Raw genomic sequence first — 24,678 nt, forward strand, 5'->3', positions numbered from 1 at the left:
TAAATATCTAGGGACCATAATAGACAACCATCTGAAATGTGATGTCAATACTGAAATGTTGTGCAAGAAAGGCCAGCAGCGCCTTTTCTGTTTAAGGAAGGATTTCAGGTAGACACATTTTTAATGATTTAGTTTTACATTCATTGAGTCTGTCATTTCCTTTGCTGGTTTGGTAACCTTGGTATTAGACAGAACAATGCCCTTAACAGGGTTGTTAAGGGGGCTAGCAAGATTGTGGGAGAAATGTTTTGCTGTCTGAGTCATGTATATATGACAAACAGGTGCTTAAAAAAGCATAATCAATTAGAGCAGACAGCTCCCACCCCCTAAACCGGGAATATGCATTACTGCCTTCCGGCCAGTGGTTAAAGACCCCGGTCACTAAAAATAACATCTACAAATTCTCTTTTATATCTGCCTCCATCCGGGCCATCAATGGGGGACGCAAGAGGAGGTAGCTGCCGTGTAGTTTCAGGGGTGGGTGGTGAGGATAGATGTAGTTACACTTTAGGTCTTTAGCTCTAGTTGCACTTTATATTAAAATAAAATTGTTGTTGTTGTAGGTTTACTGTATTGTGTCTTTTAGAGCTTTTATTATCTGCTGTAAAATGAATTGCCCAGCTTGGGTCATATAAATAAACTTGACCTTGACCTATGAACAATTTAATATAGGTATAGTCTTGCCCACTTAATTCATAATTAACTAAGAACCAAAAAGAACTGAACGGGTTCCCATTGGGAACCAACTGGTGGAAAAGGGGTCTGTGTGTGTACGTCTGTAATCCGCGTAACTCGAGAACCGTTCGCCCCACCGACTTCAAATTCGACACACGCGTTCCACACCACCACAGGGGGTGTAGTGCTGGTGTCGAGTCGGTCGGACCCACGGTTGTCCAGAACCGCCCCAAAAAGGCCTCTGCCTGCATGGGCTCTGGACAGGGCCCCTGCCCAGTGTCCATATATGGAGCTGGCCTGTTCTGACATCATTCTGACGTCTGCATAGACTCCATATTTGGGCATGCCTGACAAAGAACTCCATATTTGGGGCGGCTGTGGTTCAGGAGGTAGAGCAGGTCGTCCAATGATCCCTGGGTCGGCGGTTCGAATCCCGGCTCCTCCTGTCCACATGTCGAAGTGTCCTTGGGCAAGACACTGAACCCTACATTGCCTCCAATGAGTCGGTCGGTGTAAGCTTGCCACCATTGGTGTGTGAATGTGGGAAGTGAGGACGCTGGCGTCGACTGTTCGCCGCTTCACCTCCCAATGTGTGAATGAATGAACCATTGTAAAGTGCTTTGAGCACTTTGAAAAGCGCTATAAAAATGCAATTCATTATTATTATATATGGGCATAAAAGGGACACAGACATAATATCTGGCATCCATTTCCAACTTGCATCGTTCCAAGTAGGGCAGTGTCCCCAACGATGTAGAGGCTCCAACAGGCACCGCTCTAGTAACAAATAACTTAAATAACAAATAAACAAATAAATAAATGGCCGATACCGATCATCAAAATAAATAAAGTAGGGCCACAACAGACAATAATATTTCATCATTTTATACTTTCAAAGATCTTTGAAAATAGTGAAAAACAGCCGACCCACAAGCTGTAGGTCTGAAGTTTCCGCTATTTGTGAAATTCTTTGAATATTTATGAACCTTCTTCAAAAGATTTTTGTTTGTATTTACGTCTGGAGACTTGCCTCTGATCTTCAAAAGATTATTTATATACAAATGGAAAGGATTCAAGTATAACGATTAAAGTCATTGCCATTGTGATTGGGCGATTATGTAATGACTGTGTCAGGAGGAGGCGGGGCCTACCGACCGTACCTGTATCCGTCGATGAAGCTGGCGTTGATGTAGTCGGATCCCTCCACTCCTCTGATTGGCTGTAGGCAGACGCGCGTGGTCTCATAGGGCATGATGTTGACCAGCCGGTTCTTGAACTTGTTACACGGGAGGTTGGCACTGACGAATCGCGAGGTGTGGGCCTTGGCACTGGCCAGACGCTATAGGATGGAAGACATGACACTGTTTAGTGTTTATATAGGAGGTGTGGGCCTTGGCACTGGCCAGACGCTGTAGGATGGAACAGACATGACACTGTTTAGTGTTTATATAGGAGGTATGGGCCTTGGCACTGGCCAGACGCTGTAGGATGGAACAGACATGACACTGTTTAGTGTTTATATAGGAGGTGTGGGCCTTGGCACTGGCCAGACGCTGTAGGATGGAACAGACATGACACTGTTTAGTGTTTATATAGGAGGTGTGGGCCTTGGCACTGGCCAGACGCTGTAGGATGGAACAGACATGACACTGTTTAGTGTTTATATAGGAGGTGTGGGCCTTGGCACTGGCCAGACGCTGTAGGATGGAACAGACATGACACTGTTTATATAGGAGGTGTGGGCCTTGGCACTGGCCAGACGCTATAGGATGGAACAGACATGACACTGTTTAGTTTTAGTGTAAGAGGTGAGGGAAGGAAGGGAAGGAAGCATGGAGGAAGGGATGAAGAAATGGATATAGTGAGAGGGGTATGTTGGTGCAAAGAAAGAAAGAAAGAAAGAAAGAAAGAAAGAAAGAGAAAATTGGGAGGGGGCATTGGTGCAGAGAAGGAGGGATATCAGGAAGGAAGGAAGGAAGGAAGGAAGGAAGGATTGATCAACATACTGTATACGGTTGACAAAAAAAAGAAACTTAAACCCTCAGTACGTGATCTGATCTTTTTTCCCCTCTACAAACAAGCTTGTTATGAGCATGTAGATCAGCTTATTTTTGGGGTGAATGCCCCTTACGGGTCCATTTGGTTCCCTTTGTACCCTCTCTGAGTTATGGCGGTCCATGGATTTGAATAGTGTGAGAACCACCGGTATAGATGAAGACCAGCTCTGACAGTGTGATGAAAGCGCTTCCTGAAACGGTTCCAAATGTGATGGAAGGGATTCCGGTTCCTCAGCGTTGGACCCGTTCCTCCTGATCCTCAGCGGTGGATCCGTTCCTCCTGATCCTCAGCGGTGGATCCGTTCCTCCTGATCCTAACCCCTAATAATACTGTAGGGTTTAACCCCTTTAGGATGGGAACGCATCTGTGTCACCTTATAGCGTTTAACCACTTTAACCATTATTTTAAACTTTAGATGTTGAAAAATAGCAGATCTTATCAAATCTTTGAATATATGTTCTTTCACAGTGAACATTTTTTTAACTCAAATCTTCGCTTCTGGGGGGTCCCTGGAACAACACATTTTCAGTTGGGGGTCGGCGGCCAATATTTGGGGTCCTTGACATGAAATAGTTTGAGAACCACTGATATAGAAACATAACGTTTTTTTCAGAAAACTGTCGTGAAGACATTTTGTAGGTCAGGTCTCAATGGATTAAATATGGATCTCAGAGTGGGACGTGATCGTGACCTGGCGTCCGTGCAGTCAGCAACACAAACATCACTTATAAGGCTGTTTAAATATTTTAAAACCATATTCAAATGTGTTTAACCTCAGGCCCCGCGCGGGGTTCGTTCTTGTTGTTCGTATACTGGACAGAAACAACAAGACTAGTATGGGGCCCGGGGCCAAGTCAAACTCCTCAAACAACGTCGTCAACTGAATAAACTCAAGCAGGAGGGAAGGGGTTGGGAGGAGGTACCGGTCTGAAGTATAGGGGGGATATTGGTGGTGGTGGGGGGTGGGGGTTTGGTGGTGGGCTGGGTGGGGGGGCGGGGGGTGTAGGAGGCAAAGGGGAACGAGGAAGAGGAAACTGGGGAGAGGGAGAGAGGGGAAAGGGGGCTAAGGAAACCACAAGGCCCCACACTGTCTCGACGCACATATGTGAACCAGAGTTGATCCTGCATCAGCGAAAACCCCCAGAACGCACGCGCGCACACAGACACACACGCGCACACACACACACTGCACATACACACATCACATGCACGCATGTACACACGCATGTCATCGGCGTCGTGTGGAAAACTTGCATGTTACTTAAGTGTAATTACTTTCAGGAATTGTAAAAAGGAAGCCGTGTTCCTGCAGCATGGATCCAATGTAGCCACAAGCTTCTTTTTAATACGTTTCATTGGTTCAAATATTTATAAACAACTGACAGATTTAACCGACTTATTTATTTTTTTGGTTTGTTTTGCGTGTTTCGCTTCCTTGTTTACGGGCCGACGAAAGTGGCTCATACAGTAACTCTACATCTACTGTACGGCGCCGTAGATGGTTTGGACCAAAGCGCCGATGTTCTGTGATCATTTCTGACTTAAAGCATGCATCTCGTTTGGAATATTAACCCATTTAGGCCTGATGTCGATATTTAAAAAATGTCATGACAGTTATCTGAAATACCTATGTTTCTATATCAGTGGTGCTCAATATTTCATGTCAAGGACCCCAGAAATTATATGTAAATTGGCTGCCGACCCCCCCATCTGAAAATATGTTGTACCAAGGACCACCCCGGAAGCAAAGATTTGAGTTAAAGATGTTCAATCTGAAATAATATTTATTAAAAGATTTGAGGCACATTTTCACGGTTTTTCAAAAATAGCAGATCAGTGACGCGCTATGAGCTTGTAGATCTGCTATTTGTCAATAGCTAAAGTATAACATAATGCTATAAACAGCAAAAGGGGTTCCCTTCTAGAATGGGTGAACGCTTCTAGAGAGAGTTTAGATGTGACAGCGTGACGTAATAACGGAAGGGAATGCACACGCATATCCGACACACCAAAGATCCGACGTGCGGAAATCACCCGTCGCTCCCGAACATGCGTTGGTCCGACAAGCGCTGCTCCGTGCTTGCGGTTATGGTTAGGTCAAAGGTTTGGGTTGTCGGATCAATAGTATGTCGGAACTAAAGCCTGTACCCAATGGAAGATTATGTCTCCTGGTTGGGAAGGTGGGCGGGGCTTTTCAGAGTAAAATCTGCGTCATCTGCTTGGCACTCTGACAAAAGGCAGACGTTGGAGGGGCTAGCGCCTCTAAAAAACATAAAAAAGATGAAATATGGAGATACAAGATTTCTGCCTGACAGCAACAATACGCGCACGCACGCACGCACGCACGCATATACAGAAAATAGCCTGTGACCGCGGGTTGACGCGGGCGAAAGCGAACGGCAGAACAAGAGGAGAGCAGGCAGAGAGAGAGAGAGAGTGAAAAACCACAGACTCCGAGGGAACAATGGGGTCTCACGAACCCCAGACCGGGACCACCGGTGGCTATTAGAAGAACACTGTGGTGGAGAAAACATCAGTCGCCCTATTCTCTTACACACTGGCTCGGAGACAAGTCCCACACCCCACCGCAGGCTCTCTCTAGTTGACTGGGGTCTCTCTGATGCAGCTTCCAGTATCAACAACAGTGGTCTCTTCGTGTCAGTCGGCTTGACTTTTACTCCCGCTCTTATCGACAGAGTTTGACATCTAGTCGCTCTTTTGTGTCGCCATCATCTGTGCTTTGCTTCCCAGTACAAGTATTGGTATCAAAATGCACTTAAAGTGCCAAAAGTACTAAGTACTCATTATGCAGAATGACCCATTTCACAAGTTCAAAATGTATAAAACGCATTGTGAGCTTGTAGATCAGCTATTTTCAAATGGCCAAAAATGTATATGGCTACAAAATGGTACAACATTTGCCTCTGAGAGAGTAGTAGTAGGTAGAAGTAAAAGTACTGGAAATTAGAAATACTCAAGTAAAGTACAAATCATTCACAATTGTACTTAACCCATTCTGGGCGGGAACCCCTTTTGGTGTTTTAAGCATTATGTTATGCTTTAGCTGTTGAAAAATAGCAGATCTACAAGCTCATAGCTCATAGCTTATAGGTCTGCTATTTTTGAAAAATCGTGAAAATGTGGCGCACATCTTTGAATATATATTCTTTCAGAGCGAACGTTTTAACTCAAATCTTTGCTTCTGTCTGGGGGGGTCCCTGGAACAACATATTTTCAGATGGGGGTCGGCGGCCAAATGCAGATAATTCTAGGGGTCCTTGACATGAAATAGTTTGAGAACCACTGACATAGAAACAGAGGTTTTTCAGAAAACTGTCAGGATTTAGAAGACTCGTAGAATCGTCCTCAGGTCTAAATGGGTTAAGTACAGTATAAGTAACTGTACTTAGTTGCTTTCCACCACTGCCATTTAGTCACCCGTTCATTTCAACCCTAGCTACTGTAGGGCTGTCACCATGACACATCCAAGTTGACGATTGATTGTCACACAAACAATATTGCGATTAACGATTTAATTGTGTTTTTGCCTTTGGAAATTGGAACGTTATGAATAGAAGTTACACTTCCGTTTGCCTTTTATGCCAGCTCAGTGGCCTTGTGGTTTGAGTGTCCGCCCTGAGACTGGGAGGTCGGTCGGGGTTCGATCCCCAGCCAGGTCTTACCAAAGACCCAGCATCAATGGTTGGATTGGGGTAAGTCCCTGCGTCGTAATCACAGTGCACAGGGCAGATATGACAAATAACCCAAATACACCAAGAAATTTGTGGCATTTTTTAATAAAATGTGATACTTTGTAGAGCTTGTAAATCTGCTATTCTTTATGTATGAACATCTTTCAACATGGAAACGGTGATCACGATTATGACAAAAATAATTGCGATTATCTCAAAGAATTGTGATTCGATTATGTAATGATTGTGACAGGCCTAACCCTGACATCCATATCCTGGGCATGTCATATTATGTGAACATTTTGGCCAAAATAGGCAAATAGTCTGTGAAAATACCTGATCTAGGGGAAAGAGTACAACAGAGTCATGGGAGACGCAGGTATATAGGGCTTAAGAGGAAAGAAATGGTATTTATGTGACATTGAAATGTCGGAAAGTGGGGAACACAGTACTGGGTCCCAAGAAAGCCACCCGACCAGCTTCAGTGCGACTTGTATTATAGCTGTGTAATAGTCTAGTACTGTGGACCTTGGTAGCATTATTGGGCCTTGCAAACGGGGAGCGATAAAAGGCGCCTATAGTCCATTTTCAATGAAACCTGCGTTTTTGCTCGGAGAAGTCGCGGTGCGACAACGCAAGCGTATTTACATGAGCGCGGTCCCATGAATTTGTTGCGCGCGTGCTCGTTACGTGCTCGCGCCCGCGACTCACCAGACATGGATTCTGTTTTTTTTACGCCTGCGTTCCTCGCTTCACGTTTGCAAGGCCCTTATTACTTGAAAGCAATGATGCACTATTGCACTTTATGCACTATAGTCCCTTCCTAACATTTTAGTCTAGTTTTTATTTATTGACGAAATTGTCAATATATTCAGTCTTATTTTTAGTCATCATAGCTAAATTCATTCATTTTGTGATCGTCAGTGAAAAAAGGTAGTCGACGAACATTTTTTGTCATAGTTTTAGTCGACAACATGGTCCGTGGCTCAGCGGTCCAGGCACCTTGGCTGGTAATCCAGTCTGGCAGTGTGCCGCGGGTTTGACTCCCGATCCCGACGACATTGCACTTGAATGCATTTAATTGCATTGCTTGCCATTTTATTGAGGCTGGTGGAAGGAAAAACCCTATAGTATCTCTAAATGTTGCCCCACAATCTGCAGTAAGTGTTATAGATAACCATGATATGCCATCTGGTCTGCATCACTCTACGGCCGGGCAAATCATTCAGTGAACGCCAGTGGTTTTGTCCTTCTGGAGGAAAGCATTCCCATTAGCACAGGAATGCCTTACCACTACACTGTAGCAGAGCTGGGAAGTAACCAAGTACAGTACTTAAGTACAATTTCAGGTATTTGTACTTTACTTGGGTATTCCCAATTTATTTCCAATACTTTTACTTCTACCCCACTACATCTCGGATCTAAATATTGTACTATTACTCCACTAAATTTATGTGAAAACTCTACTTGCATATCGATTTGCATTAGTATTACAAAACATACAAACATACAGCCCTACAGTATGTACATTTCGGGAAAATAGCAGATCTACAAGCTCACAATGCGTTGCGAGTCGAGGCACGATCTGCTATTTGCAAACGATTTTTATACATTTGAAAACTTGAAATGGGAGATTCTGCACAATGAGCACTTTCTACTTTTGGTACTTTTAAAGTACATTTTGATACAGATACTTTTGTACTTGTACTCAAGTACATTTTTGATTTCCGGACTTTTACTTGTAACGGAGTACTTCTACATTTGCAGTACTGATACTTTTACTTAAGTAAAACATGCGAGTACTTTTCCCACCACTGCACGGTAGCATGAAGGAAACTAACTGTGAGGAGGGTCCCTCCTCCCCACTTTCACTTTCACCTTCAGCTCCGTGCCTGTGGTGTGCTCAGCGTGCTGCTACTGCTGTAGATTCCAATCATTCTCATGCTACTTATGGGTTTGTCAATCCAGGAACTTTTAGAATGTCACACCATCCACTGTCGTGGTCCAAAGGGAGACCACCTAGAATACACGTTTTCAGAGTAGGGGCCACCGGAGGGGGGGCATGCACTATATAACTCTGTTCTGGGACCAGAATCCTTCTGGTGGTGGACAATGTTTGCCTTATATGGACATACAAAACGAGTGGACAATAATATTACCAGAAACGCATACGGAGCTACAGTAGCACTCAATGACCAAAACAGGTCTGTAACTCTGAGAGTGTACAAATGGGGTCCCATTTGGTTCCATGTGTACACTCTCAGAGGGTGCAAGGGGTCCTTGCAAATAAAACATTTGAGAACCACTAGTTGGACTCCTAATGTGCCATAGTCTCGTAGTGAGTAAGTGCCATACATATTTATGACGAAAACTTGGAGACTTGACATTCAGTAAGTGGGTCTATAAGAACATTATAAATCTAATTTTTTTTCATTTTTCCATCCATCCATCCATCTTCAACCGCTTATCCGTAGTCGGGTCGCGGGGGCAACAGCTCCACCAGAGAGCTCCAGACTTCCCTCTCCAGAGCAACATTAGTGACTTCCTCCGGGGGGATCCCGAGACGTTCCAAGGCCAGTGAGTCGATGTAATCCCTCTATCTGCGCCTTGGTCTGCCCCGGGGTCTCCTCCCAGTGGGACATGCATCGAGGACCTCCCTAGGGAGACGCCCGAGAGGCATTCTAACCAGATGCCCGAACCACCTAAGCTGGCTCATTTCCAGGCGAAGGAGCAGCGACTCTACTCCGAGTCTCTCCCGCGTGACTGAACTTCTCACCCTATCTGTTTCCATTTTATCCCACGATTTTGTAACCCATTTTTTTACCCAGTGTCAATTATCTAATGTAATCCTGTGGCTCTACACTCCCTCCGCTAACCTGGGGAGAGCAACTGACTGACCTCATGCCAGTCAGTGAGGGTCCAAGCCGTTATTTTTCCTTCACCTGACAGGGGGGAGTTTCCCCGGTTGGACGTAGCGCGTGGAATGAACACGTTATTCCAACAAGTTCCTTTCCCCTCCATCAGGCGGGAGGTAGTTTAGAGACCAGGATTACTGCATATTTTTTTGTGAGGGTACCTACCCTAGGGGACACACAGACAGGTACCTACCCTAGGGGACACACAGACACACACAGTTTCTCCTCACCTTGAACTCCAGCTCCATGCCGGTGACGTTGTCCCCCGGCTCCACCTGAGGGTACCTACCAGGTACCTGAGGGTACCTACCCTAGGGGACACACAGACAGACACAGTTCCTCCTCACCTTGAACTCCAGCTCCATGCCGGTGACGTTGTCCCCCGGCTCCACCTGCGTCAGCCTCTGGATATAGGAGAAGAGGCTGCGCGCCGGCACCTCGGTGCTGCCGCAGGCCACGGCCTCCAGCAGCGCGTCGTGGATGAACACGTACTGGTCCTCCGTCTGCACCATGTAGTTGCGCTGCGAGCGCATCAGCGTCACGTGGCCGTAGATGTCCACGGCCTTCTCCTGCTTGATGCGCTCCGTCATGGCGTCGATCACGATGAAGCAGCCCGTGCGGCCCACGCCGGCACTGAGGGAGGGGGAGAGGGACGGATGGGTGGTGATAAAAGAGATTTAGAAAAGGTAGGGTAAAGTGATATTTTTGGGTTAAATCAAAAAGGTTTTTTGTTAAGGTTAAATCATTCTTTCAATTCATTTAGAGGTTGAATCCTTCTCTGCTTGAGGATATGTGAGGTCTGCTGGAGTGTTGATTTGAAGGTCTTCTGTGGATGTTACGGATGTTTTGTCTTGTTTTGTCTCTGTATTTGTATGCTTTTTTATTTTTTATTCTTATTGATACTTTGTATTCCTTGTATGTTTGTTCTTTGTTGGCTTTTCTTTTGGGGGGTCAAAATGTAATCTGTTTATCTAAAATTTACTTGTGGGTTTATTAGATGAAGCAGTTAATGTTGCCAGTTTTTTATTTAACTCCTGACTTGAAAGTGTAGGGGCAAAAAGATAATTATCTGAAATATATGAGCCTAATCGCCCCTACATGATAACACTCAAAAGGCTCAAGTTAGCTGTAAGGTGAAGAGCTGTGGGTAAAAAAGCACAGCTCTGAATACAGGCCTGAACATTAGTATAAACTACAATTGGAGATACAGAAGGCCTAACAATTACAGGCCTCATAAGTCACATGGACCAACATGAGAGATCAACGCACGTGTGGGCCCCACAGGATCAATTCACACGGACAGGCCACGAGACCTTATGCACGAATAACGCACGTGCTACGAGCACAAGTAAGCAGACATGGACGTCTTAGAAGGGAAAAGCACACACAAATGCAGGCACGGCTGCAAACATCTGGAGAGCCATAAATCTCAGCGGTACAGCGGTGTGTGTGTGTGTGTGCGGGCGTGCACGCACTTTGTACTGGTGCACCCCAAGATAACCATTACAGCCAGATCGCAGCGACCTGCTGTAGTTATCCCAGAACGGCCGTGCAAGGAAATTGCCAACGTAATACACACACCATAATATAACAGTGGTTAATAAGATTGGCAAAAACAACCAACAACCAAATTGAAACTCGGGGCTCCTTTCTTCCGATGCAGCCGAAGGCCCTGCTCCTCTGAATGCTGTTCTTTACTCTGCACTATTGTGAATAAACTGCTACTAATCTAACTTTCTATGTTGATCTGAGAAAGTAGCACATCCAATGTTAATGTGTGGTGGCACCGGTCCACAACGCACAACATACAACAGTGTCGGCGTTTGTTACACAATGTGTGTTTCCCATTAAATCGGGTCTTTGTCATGCTCAAAAATGTTCCCCTGTCTTTCTGTCGGAGGCAGCACCGTGTAGATGAGAGAGTTGCGACAACCCCGTTCACTGTTTATTCACGGAGCTTCATGAGTCACTGAACGGTATGTTGTCGTCACTCTCTCTCTCTAAACGGCTCTGGTCTCCAGGCTGCGCTCCGCTCAGCGCTCGTCTCTGAGCAAGATGGCGGCGCCCGTCAGACTGTGTTGTTACATAGTGGTTATACGATTCCTACGTGGATTTGATCGTTTATAACGTAGGATGCAAAATGATCGTGTCCGTAGATTTATTTTGCCGCATTTTTTTCCGCGATTATTATTACTGTACATGGTGAGTACAGTAGTGCATCCCGTGGACGCAGAGGTTGTCGGTGTATTGCGGCCCAAAACTATAAAGTGCGTTTTGGGACGCAAAACGCACCCTATTTACATCACTGGGACCCCTAAATCAGAATGTATTTGGCCATAGACCCACATAAGTCTTGTGCCAGGGACCCCCATACAAGATCGGTGTTAAAATGTTTAAAAAACATTAGAAAATGACAGAACTACAAGCTCACAATGCGCCTTGTGGGGCTTGTAGATTGTCTATGTACATATAGGTTTCAAAGTGGTTAAACTCAGTTTGAGCCATTGCAATAATGCCACACCCGTCTTCTCTAATCTCCATGTCATTTACAGTATGTGTCATACTGTAGAGGTGCCAGACAGCAATAATTGTGCACAAAGGACGTGGTAATTGACATGAGAGCCGAGTCAGCAGGCATACAGCGCTGGTCTTAGGAAGACGTCCTCTCCTATATTGACACGCCGTCCGGAAACTCAATCCATTCGGTCGCCCACCCAAACACTTCACATTTTGTGCTGTGCTGGCTGGCAGGCAGTGGTGGGTACAGAAAGTACTCAAATGTTTTACTTGCGTAAAAGTATCAATACTGCAATGTAGAAATGCGCTGTTAGGCCTCACTCAGACCTTTAAAACATTGATGCATGCTTGTTGTATGAATGTTGTGAGTGTCATGGCCGCCCCAATGCATTTCCAATGGAAGTCACATGGTTTGTAGTCCACATTTTGGACTACAAGCCTCATACAACACAAATGTTGTGTCAAACCATGTGACTCCCATTGGAAATGCATTGGGGCAAGCTGTGTCACACCCTTTGTATACAACAAGCATACAGCAATCTGTTGCGACCGTGTGAGTGAGGCCTTACAAGTAAAAGTCCGGAAGTACAAAAGTATTGGCATCAAAGTGTACTTAAAGTACCAACAGTAGAATGTTGTACCTAAGTAAATGTATGTAGTTACTTTCCACCACTGTGTGCTGGTAACTAAGGCCCTCATTTATCAATGGAGTGTAAATTTTGCCTCATGGGTGCATGGGTGTTGCCGTACGTTCACGTCTGCACGGCATTTATGAAGTGATCGCAAACAGCCGATCCTTGCTTAATTTCGTTCCTAGCGTTGATAAATGTGACGGCTGAAATCAATCTGTTTTCGCGACATGAACAACTGCAATACGACCACACAACGTATGGAAACCATAGTTCCAATAGTTACATGATGGAAAGCCAATAAAAGTTTCGCCCCCTTGCCTCGCTCCCTGGCCTCATTCCCCACTCTCCCCCTCCCACACACGCACACACACAGACGGCACGCAACTTGCAAGCAACTGTCACTGTGTGTTGTCTTTATTCTTTATTAATTTAATATACAACAAGATACAGTATATTTGTGAACGAAAACCTGAACCTGTGAACCATGAATTAAATAACAAATATCTCACATGTCATTGGAATGAGTTTGGACACGCACAGCCCGTGACAACCGCACACACACAGGTTTTGAAAATAGCTGCCTCTCCTCCTCCTGTCCTGTCTGTCTCTGTGGTCCCTGACACCGTGACCATGCACGTTTATGACAGTCTATATTAGATTGCCTCGCTGCAGTGGCTGGGCTGTCAAGTGTCAATTATATGAATGCGCAGCCTAAACCGTAACGTATGTGGTAGGCTACTGGTGGTGGTGGGCTCCTAATCCTACCAATTGTAAATGACATGCCTTACAAAATATATTTTCTTCAGATGTATAATATACTGTATTTATTAGTTTTATACATTTTAGGAGTGAAAACATATGTTTAGATGCCTGTGACAGCCTGTCAGCTGGTCAGACAATGCTGCTCCGCTTTTCTACGACAGCAAAACAGGTGAGGACAAAGCCTAGGACAGCTCCCGACCGGACGTGAAATTTGGCCGGGCGCACGCCAAAGTTCAAGTTCACGCTGGAATGATAAATGCAGAAAATTGTGGTGATTCCGGCGTACCCCCATATTTGGGCGTAAGCCGCGTTGATAAATGAGGGCCTAAATGATGGAACATGCAGACTGACCACCAGTGACCACACAGGCTTCTCAGAGTCAATACAACCTTCTACATGGTTAACTCATTCGGCACCGTAATCGCCTTTTGACGACTCCCGGTCCAAAGCACAAATGCCCTCTGCACCGAGTTTGCCTTTTGACGCCTATTTAAATATCAATTGATTACAGCTTACAACTGTGTCCTGTATGCGCTAATAACACTCCGGTAGTGGTGCGATGGAAAAAAACGGAAATTAAAATTCCGCTGGAACAAGCTAGATTTGCGTCTCATTTCTCTAAACGATATGATCCTCGGGTACAAAATGCATGTTTTGGGTGAATTAAATGACAACCGAAGCACCCGTTACATAGCGATAATTCAATTACTGACTCCCGGCTTCCGAGTGAAACGGCTTTCAAACTAAAGAGTCTCGCCGTATTAATAGGTCGGCGGTCCTGGAGTACCTATTTCAGACACCAGGGGATGTTGGCGGTCAATGAGTTAAATGAATCTCTCTCTCTCTCTGTGTTTGTGTTAAGTGTTGCTCAGGTGGAATGAGATTCAGTCCAGTGAGTGATATATCAGCTGGTGAATATGCACATAAATGACGGCGCCTCGCTGCATGGGGTGATTCAATTTGACTGATAATCCTGTTAGATACTCCGTAGGCCCTGTTAAGAAGATAAGGAGCCCCCCCCCCCCCCTCTTCTGCCAACCTTTGCGTCTCCTTTCCTCAACCCCCATTTAATCCGTCTCTAAGGCCCCTTTCTTACACCCCCCCCTTACTTCCGAATCAATCACTTTATCATTCTCGCATTTGCGAGAGGGGCTTCTTCTTATAGCCTATTTCCTCTCCCTCCCATTACTTTTCTTTAATTCGTCATTTCCAATTCTCTGTTGGCCTGGATTTGACCTCCTCCTCTCTTTCTCTCTGTGTCGCCCAGTCCGCAGATATCCCTTTCTGTCTCTGGCTAACTCACCCCCTCAATCACTGGCCTCGACCCTTCAATCCAGCTGTCCCTGTCCGTCCTTCAAATACCTCACTAAGGTACTAAGTTTCATATAGACTACCAAAGTCCTGACGTCACTCGCTCATCCCCTGGTTTGCGGAAGTAATTTCTCCCTGTAGAATAACATTGGGTCATCTTAAAAATAGTCTCATATAAGCACTGTGGTACAAAAATAAACAAAATGTCTCGGCGATATTGTTGGGGAGGTGTCTCTGTATCGTTTACGACAGTCAGTCACTCAATTTGATACAGTCTGTTTCTGGCGGAAATTTAACTACAGTAATTTGGAGGCATTAACATTAGCATTTTCTCACAGTTGATTCTTCATATATCCATATGAGTGGACCATTTGTTTATTTTTGGTTCTTATTTGATGCAATTTCAAATAAGTCTAGTTTGGGAATTCAGAATGAAAAAACGCAAACCGAGTAGGATGAGAAATTACGTCAGACTTCGGCGCTCTATACTTAGTCACATGCTGGTGTCACGTGCCGAAAATAGACGATGTACAAGAGCTCACAACGATGTACAAGCTCACAACGATGTACAAGCTCACAACGATGTACAAGCTCACAACGCGTCTCTTGCATATCGCCTATTTCCGTCATGCAACACCAGCATCGCTACCAAATATAAATCAGCCGGGAAATGTCCCTCTCTCTCTCAGAATTGTTTCCGCATGGCCTCTCCTCCATCCTCTTCGTCATGTCTCTGGAGAATATGAGATAAGCCAGGGCTCTATTCCAGCTCTGGAGCTCAGTGTCTGCCAGGGACGCAGTCTTACCCCCCCAACCAACAACAAGTGGTGGAAGTAACACACTTTACTTGATTATTACAAAACATACATTAACCATTTCAGCCCGATATATATTTCGGCCATTTGAAAATTGTCGATCTGCTATTTTCAAAAGATTTGTATACATTTGAAAACTTGAAATGGGATATTCTGCATAATGAGTACTTTCTACTTTTGGTACTTTATTTAAGTACATTTTGATGCCAATACCTTTTTACTTTCACTACTAAGTACATTTTGAATTCCGGACTTGTACTTGTAACAGAGTAGTTATACTATGTAGTATCGCTACTTTTACTTAAGTAAACAATGTGAGTACATTTTCCACCACTGCCCGCCAGCCAGCCAGCCTCCTAATGATCACACTGCTGCACGAGAGCCTCATTTGAATATAAACTTACGAACCTGGTCCACACGACACGTTTAATGGGTAAATAAATAGTCAACAGCTAAATGTGCTTATGTAGAATGGGGCCAGCAGCATGGTGGCTATTGTTGTAAAACTTTATAGAGGGCGTTTAGAGAGGAATGCGCACGGGTGTCTAAGCCAGTTGAGAATGGTTTTTGGGGTTTTGCATAATGGTGGGTCAATCTCATTCCAGTTCGCGACCTACGCGGGTTCATTTTATGGGACATGTCTCGGGCTCTGCGTCGTGTTTGAATGAGCCTAAGGTTTATGAAAATTTCGCTGCCAAGTGAAATCTGAAATAACACGCACGAAAGTGTGCTTGTGCGTACGCGTGGACACGCCACACGCACACGCGCACACACAGCCAATGACCACAACGATTATGGACCACATTGAAAATAAGTTGAATGTGTTCCTTGAGCGTTTTAAGATTAATTGTGCTATCATCTATATTGAACTCTGAGAACTGTCAGAAAAATTATGTGCATGTACTTTTTCGGAAACATATTCAGACACGCACGCACGCACACACGCACACATGTGCAGCGCACGCGCACACACACACACACACACACACACACACACACAATCTGTGTCCTTTCTCCAATCTTATTATAAGCTTAGCACAAATAACCTTTGTTAATCAGGAAAACAAAATTGTCCTTGCCATTTTTCGGAGTTTAAAATTTGACTGCACTGTGTACTCAGACGTGTGCGTGTGTGTGTGCGTGTGCGCGCCACGCACACGCACACACACACACACACACACACACACACACACACACACACACACACACACACACACACCGTGGATAAATGCAGGCACACGTCGTACCTGCAGTGGACGATCATGGGTCCTGCATCTGGAGGGTTGCAGGCCTTCACCCTGCGTAGGAAGGCCAGGAACGGAGTGGGATGTTCGGGCACTCCGTGGTCCGGCCAGGCAGTGAACTGGAACTGACGAACCTCTCGCTTCTCATTGGAGCCACTCTGACGGCAGTGAGAAAGTCCTACTTGTTTAACCCATTCATGTAAAACGTCTTCTTATATACTTTAGACGTCTACATTTAATTTAGTTTTCGGCAGTGAAAAAAGGTCGTCAAACATTTTTCGTCATAGTTTATTAGTCGACAAAATCACCACTGATGTCCTCCTTATTTTTGTTACTGTCTTAATTGCGAGAAATTGTTACTGTCAAGAAATTGTCTGGACACGAGAATAAAATATTCATTCATTCATTCATTCCTACCTTGTAGAGGGCAAAGGTGCGGACAGAGTAGGTGGCCAGCTCCACCGTGTCCAGCAGCGTCACCTGGATGAGGCCGTAGGTCTCCGTGCCTCTGGTGGGCCAGTACTGGTCACACTTCACCTGCAGAGGGGACACGCTGGGCGGTGAGAAGAAAGATGACGCACAACGCCAGAGAACACAACACAAACAGGGGTTTTGTGCGGTGGTGGTGTTGGGGGGCATGGCTGTGTGGGGTCTAGTCTACAAAGCTTCTACTTCAGGGGCCTTCAACGTTTTTTCAGGCCAAGAGGACCCTCAGCTGAGAGAGAGAGATGAAGCAGGGGGACCCCCCCGAAAATAGCAGATCTACAAGCTCCCAACGCCTCGCAGCGCAAGGCGCTGGGAGCTTATATATCTGCTCTTTTCGGCTAAAGTTATCCTCAGAACAGCGATGCTAGGGTTCAAATTGTTAATGTAAAAACAATATCCTATCATACCAAGATTTGGAGGCCCCCTGTACCTCTAGTAACTCTGAGGACCCCCTAGGGGTCATGGCCGGGGCCCCCTGTACCTCTAGTAACTCTGAGGACCCCCTAGGGGTCATGGCCGGGGCCCCCTGTTGAAGACCCCTGCTCTAATTGCTCTGATTAGGGTGCTGCTGAAATAAAACAACATTAGTGAAACGGTGGTATGTGTGTAAAAGAAAACAAATAAACGTGCACAGACAACCGTGTGCGCATGAAAGCCATTTTTGTGAGAGCGTGCGTAAGTGACTGTGTGTGTGTGTGTGTGTGTGTGTGTGTGTGTGTGTGTGTGTGCGTGCGTGAGTGTGTGCGGCGCACCCGTGAGAGTGTGAGCCACAGTGAGAGAAGTACAAAGAGGAGAAGAAGAGAAACCGCATGCTTGCTTTCTAATAGCAAAGATCATATAAAATGAAAGCGTTCATGTGACGCGAAGCGTACGTGTTATGGGTTGGCGGGCTCTCGGCGGGCCAGGATCCCACAGAGAGAGGCCTCCAGATCCCACACCTAGTACTTAACCCCCTTGCATATTGACGTTGTACATTGCCCTATATTCCATCCCACCAAATCCCCATACAAAAAAAATGCACACGCAGCACACCAAATCCCAGCATGCCAGTGCCACCGCAACGCATCGAATTCCTCCCGTATCGGGCGGGCATATTTGTAGTTCTTTCGCTGGGCCTCAGAGACCACAGAGAGGAGAGATGGTTGGGGGGAGGAAGGAATCGCATCGCCAGAGGCGAGGGGAGAAAGCGGGCCTTCTGGCAGAATCAGGCCAAACCAAACGCTATGTGCTGATCCCTCCAGTCCTAACATCAAAGACAGGCAGGGAGCTCGGCTCTAGCTCTGCTCTGCATTCCGCTGCTCCAGACTGGGGATTATGCGTTTTGGCCCAAGACATTCGGGCTGTAATTACAGCTTTTCGACTGTCTTTTTCCCATCAGGCCCTGAGACGCTGCGGGCCAGTGAGGAGTGGAATGGTTGTCCATGTAGGGGGGCCCAGAAGGCCACTGCCAAAGCCTCAGTGGGATGGCAGTAAAATGCGTTGTGTAAAGAAAATAATGTAGATTGATATATAGGCTAACAGCACTCCTTGGCTGCAGTCTTTATATGGTCTGGTGGAGCACCGAGTAGGTCCCACGCTGGGCTTGTGTACACACATCATCTGAATAGAGACATGCCGCTCATAATGGATATAGGCATAATGAGTTATTGTTGTCTCAAATGAGAGTAAATCTTGGACACTCAGGCATGAAGGAAGCATGAGTTCAAGTCCGTTGCTCTCCCCATGTCCCCCATATGGGGACTAGGTTGGCGGAGGGTGTGTAGAGCCCAGGATCACATTAGATAATTGACACAGGGGTGAAAAATGGGTTACAAAATCGTGGGATAAAAATTATTAAAAAAAATTAAAAAACAAGAGTAAATCCTGTACTCGAGGAGACAGCTCACGATCTCATACGGATATGAAAGCAAGAGGCAGATGGTATAAAAAATAAAATAAACTGCAGGCCTTTTTTCCATTGCCGCACAACGTCACAGCTGTTCTGGCGGTGAATTATTGATCGTTTTAAGTGTCAAGTGATGTTAGAATGCATCTAGCGTGGCACTGTAGCTACAGTAGGAAGGCCGTTTGGGGGAAACGGGGTTGTCTATTTCTGTTGGCGATGACGTGGTCTACAAACGCGGCGTCTGTACGTGAGAGCTTAGCACTGTCTTCATGCAATATCTGGACTCTGACATGCCCACACTGTAAAGTCCTGAGTGTTCCTTTAGAACTCTGGGAGTAAACGCATGGAGGGACCTTTTACGTGGTCATTTCCGTTGCCCTCTCGGAGCTGAATTACCACTCAGGAGTTTAAAGTGCTGTGGTCAATCTGAACCCCATTTCAGGCCGACTGACTGAGAAGAAGGCTTGTGGCGAGCATTCTCACTCAGTGCACTGGGCTTTTTATTTTTTAATTTACAGAAAGAAAAACTTACAGTACAGCAGAAACCAAAACAAGTGAACAGAAACAACAGGTCAGGAGGAGAAAACCATGTGAGAAGAGGTGGTGTTTTGACCATGTGAGAAGAGGTGGTGTTTTGCACAAAGGATAAAGGATCATTGATGCTCTGTCAAACGTCCGCGTCGTATAACAAAAACGTGTTTATTTTTTGTCGTGCGACGCGGTCGCTGGACCCGAGCATAAATTGGCCTTTAGCAAAGGAGAGGAAAGAGAGCTCTTGCCTTAGAGAAGAAATAAGAAGGCATCTGAGGGTCAGACAGACACAAGTACAACAGAGACAGTTGGAAGGGGTGGTAGAGAGAAAGAGCTTTAACACAAAGCACAGATTGGTAAAGAGAAAGAGCTTTAACACAAAGCACAGATTGGTAAAGAGAAAGAGCTTTTACACAAAGCACAGATTGGTAAAGAGAAAGCTTTTACACAAAGCACAGATTGGTAAAGAGAAAGAGCTTTTACACAAAGCACAGGTTGATAGGAATCAAGGGACAGACGACGAGAGGAAGGAGATTCATTAGGGGAGCAGCAGGGCTCCAGACATAATTGGTTAGCACTTAATTAATCACGGCTCTTACCTCAAGCAATGTGTGCTCATTCCACTCTGATATTACATTTACATTACACTGAATATTTACCTTTTTTTTGGTTAGCTAACAAAATGCCTGGAAGCAAAAATGATTATCTACTTGATTGCATATCTTTCCCCCAGCTCAGCTGCTATTGTCTTTGCAAGTCTCATGCACTTTCTATTTCACTGTTTTTTGTTCTATGCTATCACCCCATCCAGCATCCATCACCCTTAAAGATAAGGTAAGTGATATATTTTTGGTTCAAACAAAAAGTGTTTTGATAAGAGGAGTCTCCCCGTCTCGCCACCTCGTTTATTTAATACTTTTCCTGCCAAAGCAGCGATATCGTGTCTTTCTAATTAAGAACGTTGTCTGCCGAAGCCGCGATATCGCAGCTTTTATCTCTTTATATCAATATGAAACTGTTAATTGAAAAGCAACTTTTAGTCCTGTCACGGTTGCTAGGCGACGCCCCCAGCACCAGGATACGTGCGCGCGAATCCCATAGTGTCCCATTAAAAGTAGGACCTACTTACAGTAGGAATGTAAGTTTAAAAATTCCTCGTTAGAAAAAAATCCCGATTTACAAGCACACAACGCCTCCCGATTTACAAGCACAATTTAATGTGCTTGTCGGGGTGGGGTGGGTCCCCGGTTCAAATTATTATATTAGTCGGTCGCAGTATAGTATAGTATAGTATAGTATAGTATAGTATAGTATAAGTATTAGTATTAGTATTAGTATTAGTATTAGAATTAGTATTAATATAGTATAGTATAGTATAGTATAGTATAGTATAAGTATTAGTATTAGTATTAATATAGTATAGTATAGTATAGTATAGTATAGTATAGTATAGTATAGTATAGTATAGTATTAATATAATATAATATAGTATAGTATAGTATAGTATAGTATAGTATAGTATAGTATAGTATAGTATAGTAAGTATAGTATAGTATAGTATAGTATAGTATAGTATAGTATAGTATAGTATTAATATAATATAGTATAGTATAGTATAGTATAGTATAGTATAGTATAGTATAGTAAGTATAGTATAGTATAGTATAGTATAGTATAGTATAGTATAGTATAGTATAGTATAGTATAGTATAGTATAGTATAGTATAGTATAGTATTAGTATAGTATTAGTATAGTAGTACTCTATGCCAACTCTGTTCTCTGCCCTCCTCAGTCGGCGGCCTAGCTGTGTCTTACCCGTGACTTCTCCTCCAGCTTGGTCATCATGATGATGTTGGCAGTGTGCTGTTCCCAGACCAGCCTCCAGAAGTCACAGAAGGTCTCTGGCAGGGAGCCCTGCGTGGCGATGTAGGCGTTCTGCCGGCGGTAGCCGTCGATGTAGTTGGCGTTGATGTAGTCACTGCCCGGGACACCTGAGGGGAGGGGGGGGAAGACATTAGGAGAGGTGTAAACAGTGTAGGGGTCGTGAGACAGAAAAGGAGGTGGAGCCGAATGAGAGTGATGGAGAGAGGGTGAGAGCAGAGGTGTAAAAGAGAAAAGATTATGATTAAGACGGTGCTCCTAAATATTGTACAACTTGTCCTTTTAGCTCGAGAGACCTCGAGAGGAATACATTTGTCTCCTGTGTTGACTCTGCATACTGTGCAAAGTACACACTGATTGAATATTTTATTAACATTTGCAACAACTACAAAAACACAGTATCACAGTATCAATACTGCAATGTAGCCAATGCTACATATATATATATATATATATATATATATATAAAATTAATGTATTCGAAGGCAGTGTGGAGGATTTCCATTTTTTGCCCTCCAATTTATTATTTATTGAACATTTCTGAAATTATTTTGACATAGCAAAAAAAGAAGAAGAAAAAAAAGTGTATACTGTAATTACTTGCCCCATAAAATGGTTGCATGAGCCCAAATGGGTCCCTAGACTCCCTACTCATTGTTTGGGAACCGTTGCTTTAAGAAGACTGTGGCGACTGTATGACATATTATGTGACATATTCTAATCGCACAGAGAAACATTGATTTGTGCATGCAATTTACTTATTAAAGCTGACTCAAATCTGATCCACGATGACAAAGGATACATGGATTACACACAATCTATTACCATGAAAGCAGATTTGTGACCCGAGGCCGAGGATCACAGCAGGTCACGATAGAGAGCTTAACCACATGAACCCTACAGTATGTACAGTATACTTCACTTAGCGGAGTCCCTCAGGGGTCTATTATAATACTAGGCCTCTTTTTGCATTGACCAACTGAACCCTAGAATTGATATTCTGAGGGAAACATTAGTCAAAAATCCCCTACATCGTTTGTCTGTATGGACGTAGTGCTCAAAAAGGAAGGTAACGACGGAGGATATTTTGGAACTCAACAATAAGTTGTCAGGAATGGTATTTATTAAATACATATATATCAATACTTTTACGGTACGTTTGCATAGTGCCTACCTCAATTTGCTGTGTCATGGGGCACTCGTGAATATATTGTTTAATAGTCTTTAGAGTCATTTTACACATTTTCAGTCAATTCTGTTCAATTTGCCTTAAAGATGTTGAGAAACGCGGTGATGACTTTGATAAGAGCCTGAGTGCATGTCTTCACACGGAGGTGAATTTGTTTCAGGATCAGGAAAATCATCATTGTCAGCAACGATTTGTTGTCTGTCTCTGTGTGTGTCAATGCTTCTGTCTGTAGCGGTAGCACTGCACAGGGCAGGGCCGGATAAAGGCATGGGCACAAAGGGGCAATGCCCCCCAAAATGCCCTGACTGCCCCACCATATTTTTGCGAACTGAGTTTTTATATTGTGCAATGTGTATACGTGTATATGTAGTTACTTGTTTTTTCTCTCGGTGTACAGCACTTTGGTCAGCCTTGGCTGTTTTTAAATGTGCTCTATAAATAAAATTTACTTGACTTGACTTGACCAAACATGATGGCATGCAAAAATACTACATTTCTAAGATATTTAAAATGAAAGGGCTTACATTTAAAAAATATTTGAAACAATATGCTACTAATTAACTACAACTGCTGTACCACCAAACCAACACCATTTCATCATCCAAATAATAAAAAGCTCAGTCAGACCGCTCTCTGCACCTAGCCGACCAGCTTGAATAATGCTCTGCCCTGATATGCCAACCTTAACGCCCCTCATTCAAAGTAGTTACTGATAGTTTTCTATGCATTTTGGTGGTTTTGGGGGATGGGAGGAGGTTGGAACTCCACACTTTAAATCTGGGCCTGCACAGCGACGTGTGCCCTTCAGAGCAGGTGTAGTGTTTGCATTGTGTTCCGTCTCCCTCACAAGGTCAAAGAGGAGTACATTTAATGTACGTGGAATGTATGGTTATTGAAATTACTTTTGTTTAATTGTAAAAGTTTGACAGTATAACTTATGCAGGCCCAGTGGATTGTTCAGCCATTGTGTTTTATAATACATGTAAGGATGAGGACAAGACTAATGGGAGTATACGCTTTGTGTCACTATAAGCAGCAATGACTGTTAAACTTGGCTAATACTTTGTCGTTCAACAATGTCACGCACCAAAGATAGCAGATCTACAAGCCCACAACTGGTCACGGATGCGACACCTTGTGGGCTTGTAGATCTGCTGTGTTCCGTTTGTGACACCGTCATACGACAAAGTATAAATTAGGCTTAAGGGTGGCTGTCTCTGCGTAACCACTTAACTGAAACTACTTGTCTTGAAAGGGATTGTATGTGTGTGTGTATGAGTGTGTGTGTATGAGTGTGTGTGTATGAGTGTGTGTGTGTGTGTATGCGCACACGCACATATACAGTACTTGTGTGTTTGATTTAGGATCAGTCCCGCTCATCTGGGACCTAATACTATAATCCCCAAAATCACTGAGTCACAGCTTAAAACTGTGCACACACACACACACACACACACACACACACACACACACACACACACACACACACACACACACACACACACACACACACACACACACACACACACACACACACACACACACACACACACACACACACACACACACACACACACACACACACACACACACACACACACTTCATTCTCTCTCTCTCATGCACGGACATACATGCAGAGTTGAGCTGTGGCCTGATTCTCCTGAAGGGAAGGAAAACAAGCCACTTGTGAGCATCCTGAGGACACTTGAGATCTAAGGGATTGGAGAAGTAAACAACCAACACCACACTGTGTTCATTTACCTCTGAGAGTGACCCAACAGAGGTAGTACAAGTGGATTGATTGATGTTGAAGATGTCACGGTGCAGAGTCACAACAAGTAGACACTCTTTGTTGCATATTTTCCCCTGTCAGAGCTCATGTCTACTGGTCTGGTATAGTCCTAAGATGCACATGCATGCACACGCAACCTACACGTATAAAATTATTACATGACAGCAGGGAATTAATGGCCTCTTGTTTCAAATTGAGTGGGAACTGACGAAGAAGAGCCTCTAACGTACTGTAATGTTTATGAACCCTATAGTGTTTGGTATTTTTGTCTTTCTTTTCTACACACAATTT

The 24,678-nt window shown here is 44.4% G+C and overlaps 1 protein-coding gene across 3 annotated transcripts in view; it reads right to left on the reverse strand.

The window, feature by feature from the left end:
* The window catches only part of LOC306922422 (receptor-type tyrosine-protein phosphatase delta-like), a 266,548-nt gene that overhangs the window by 10,542 nt on the left and 231,328 nt on the right, over positions 1-24,678 (reverse strand). For all 3 annotated transcript variants that reach the window (XM_079500021.1, XM_079500020.1, XM_079500019.1), the window contains 5 exons: positions 21,340-21,515; positions 17,039-17,158; positions 16,625-16,779; positions 9,688-9,973; positions 1,836-2,014 (listed from right to left, as the gene is read on the reverse strand). In XM_079500021.1, the coding sequence (XP_079356147.1) occupies positions 1,836-2,014; positions 9,688-9,973; positions 16,625-16,779; positions 17,039-17,158; positions 21,340-21,515 (916 nt within the window). The remainder of the gene's footprint in view (positions 1-1,835; positions 2,015-9,687; positions 9,974-16,624; positions 16,780-17,038; positions 17,159-21,339; positions 21,516-24,678) is intronic.

The sequence above is a fragment of the Electrona antarctica genome, assembly GCF_951216825.1.
Source record: "Electrona antarctica genome assembly, chromosome: 4".
NCBI lineage: Eukaryota > Metazoa > Chordata > Actinopteri > Myctophiformes > Myctophidae > Electrona > Electrona antarctica.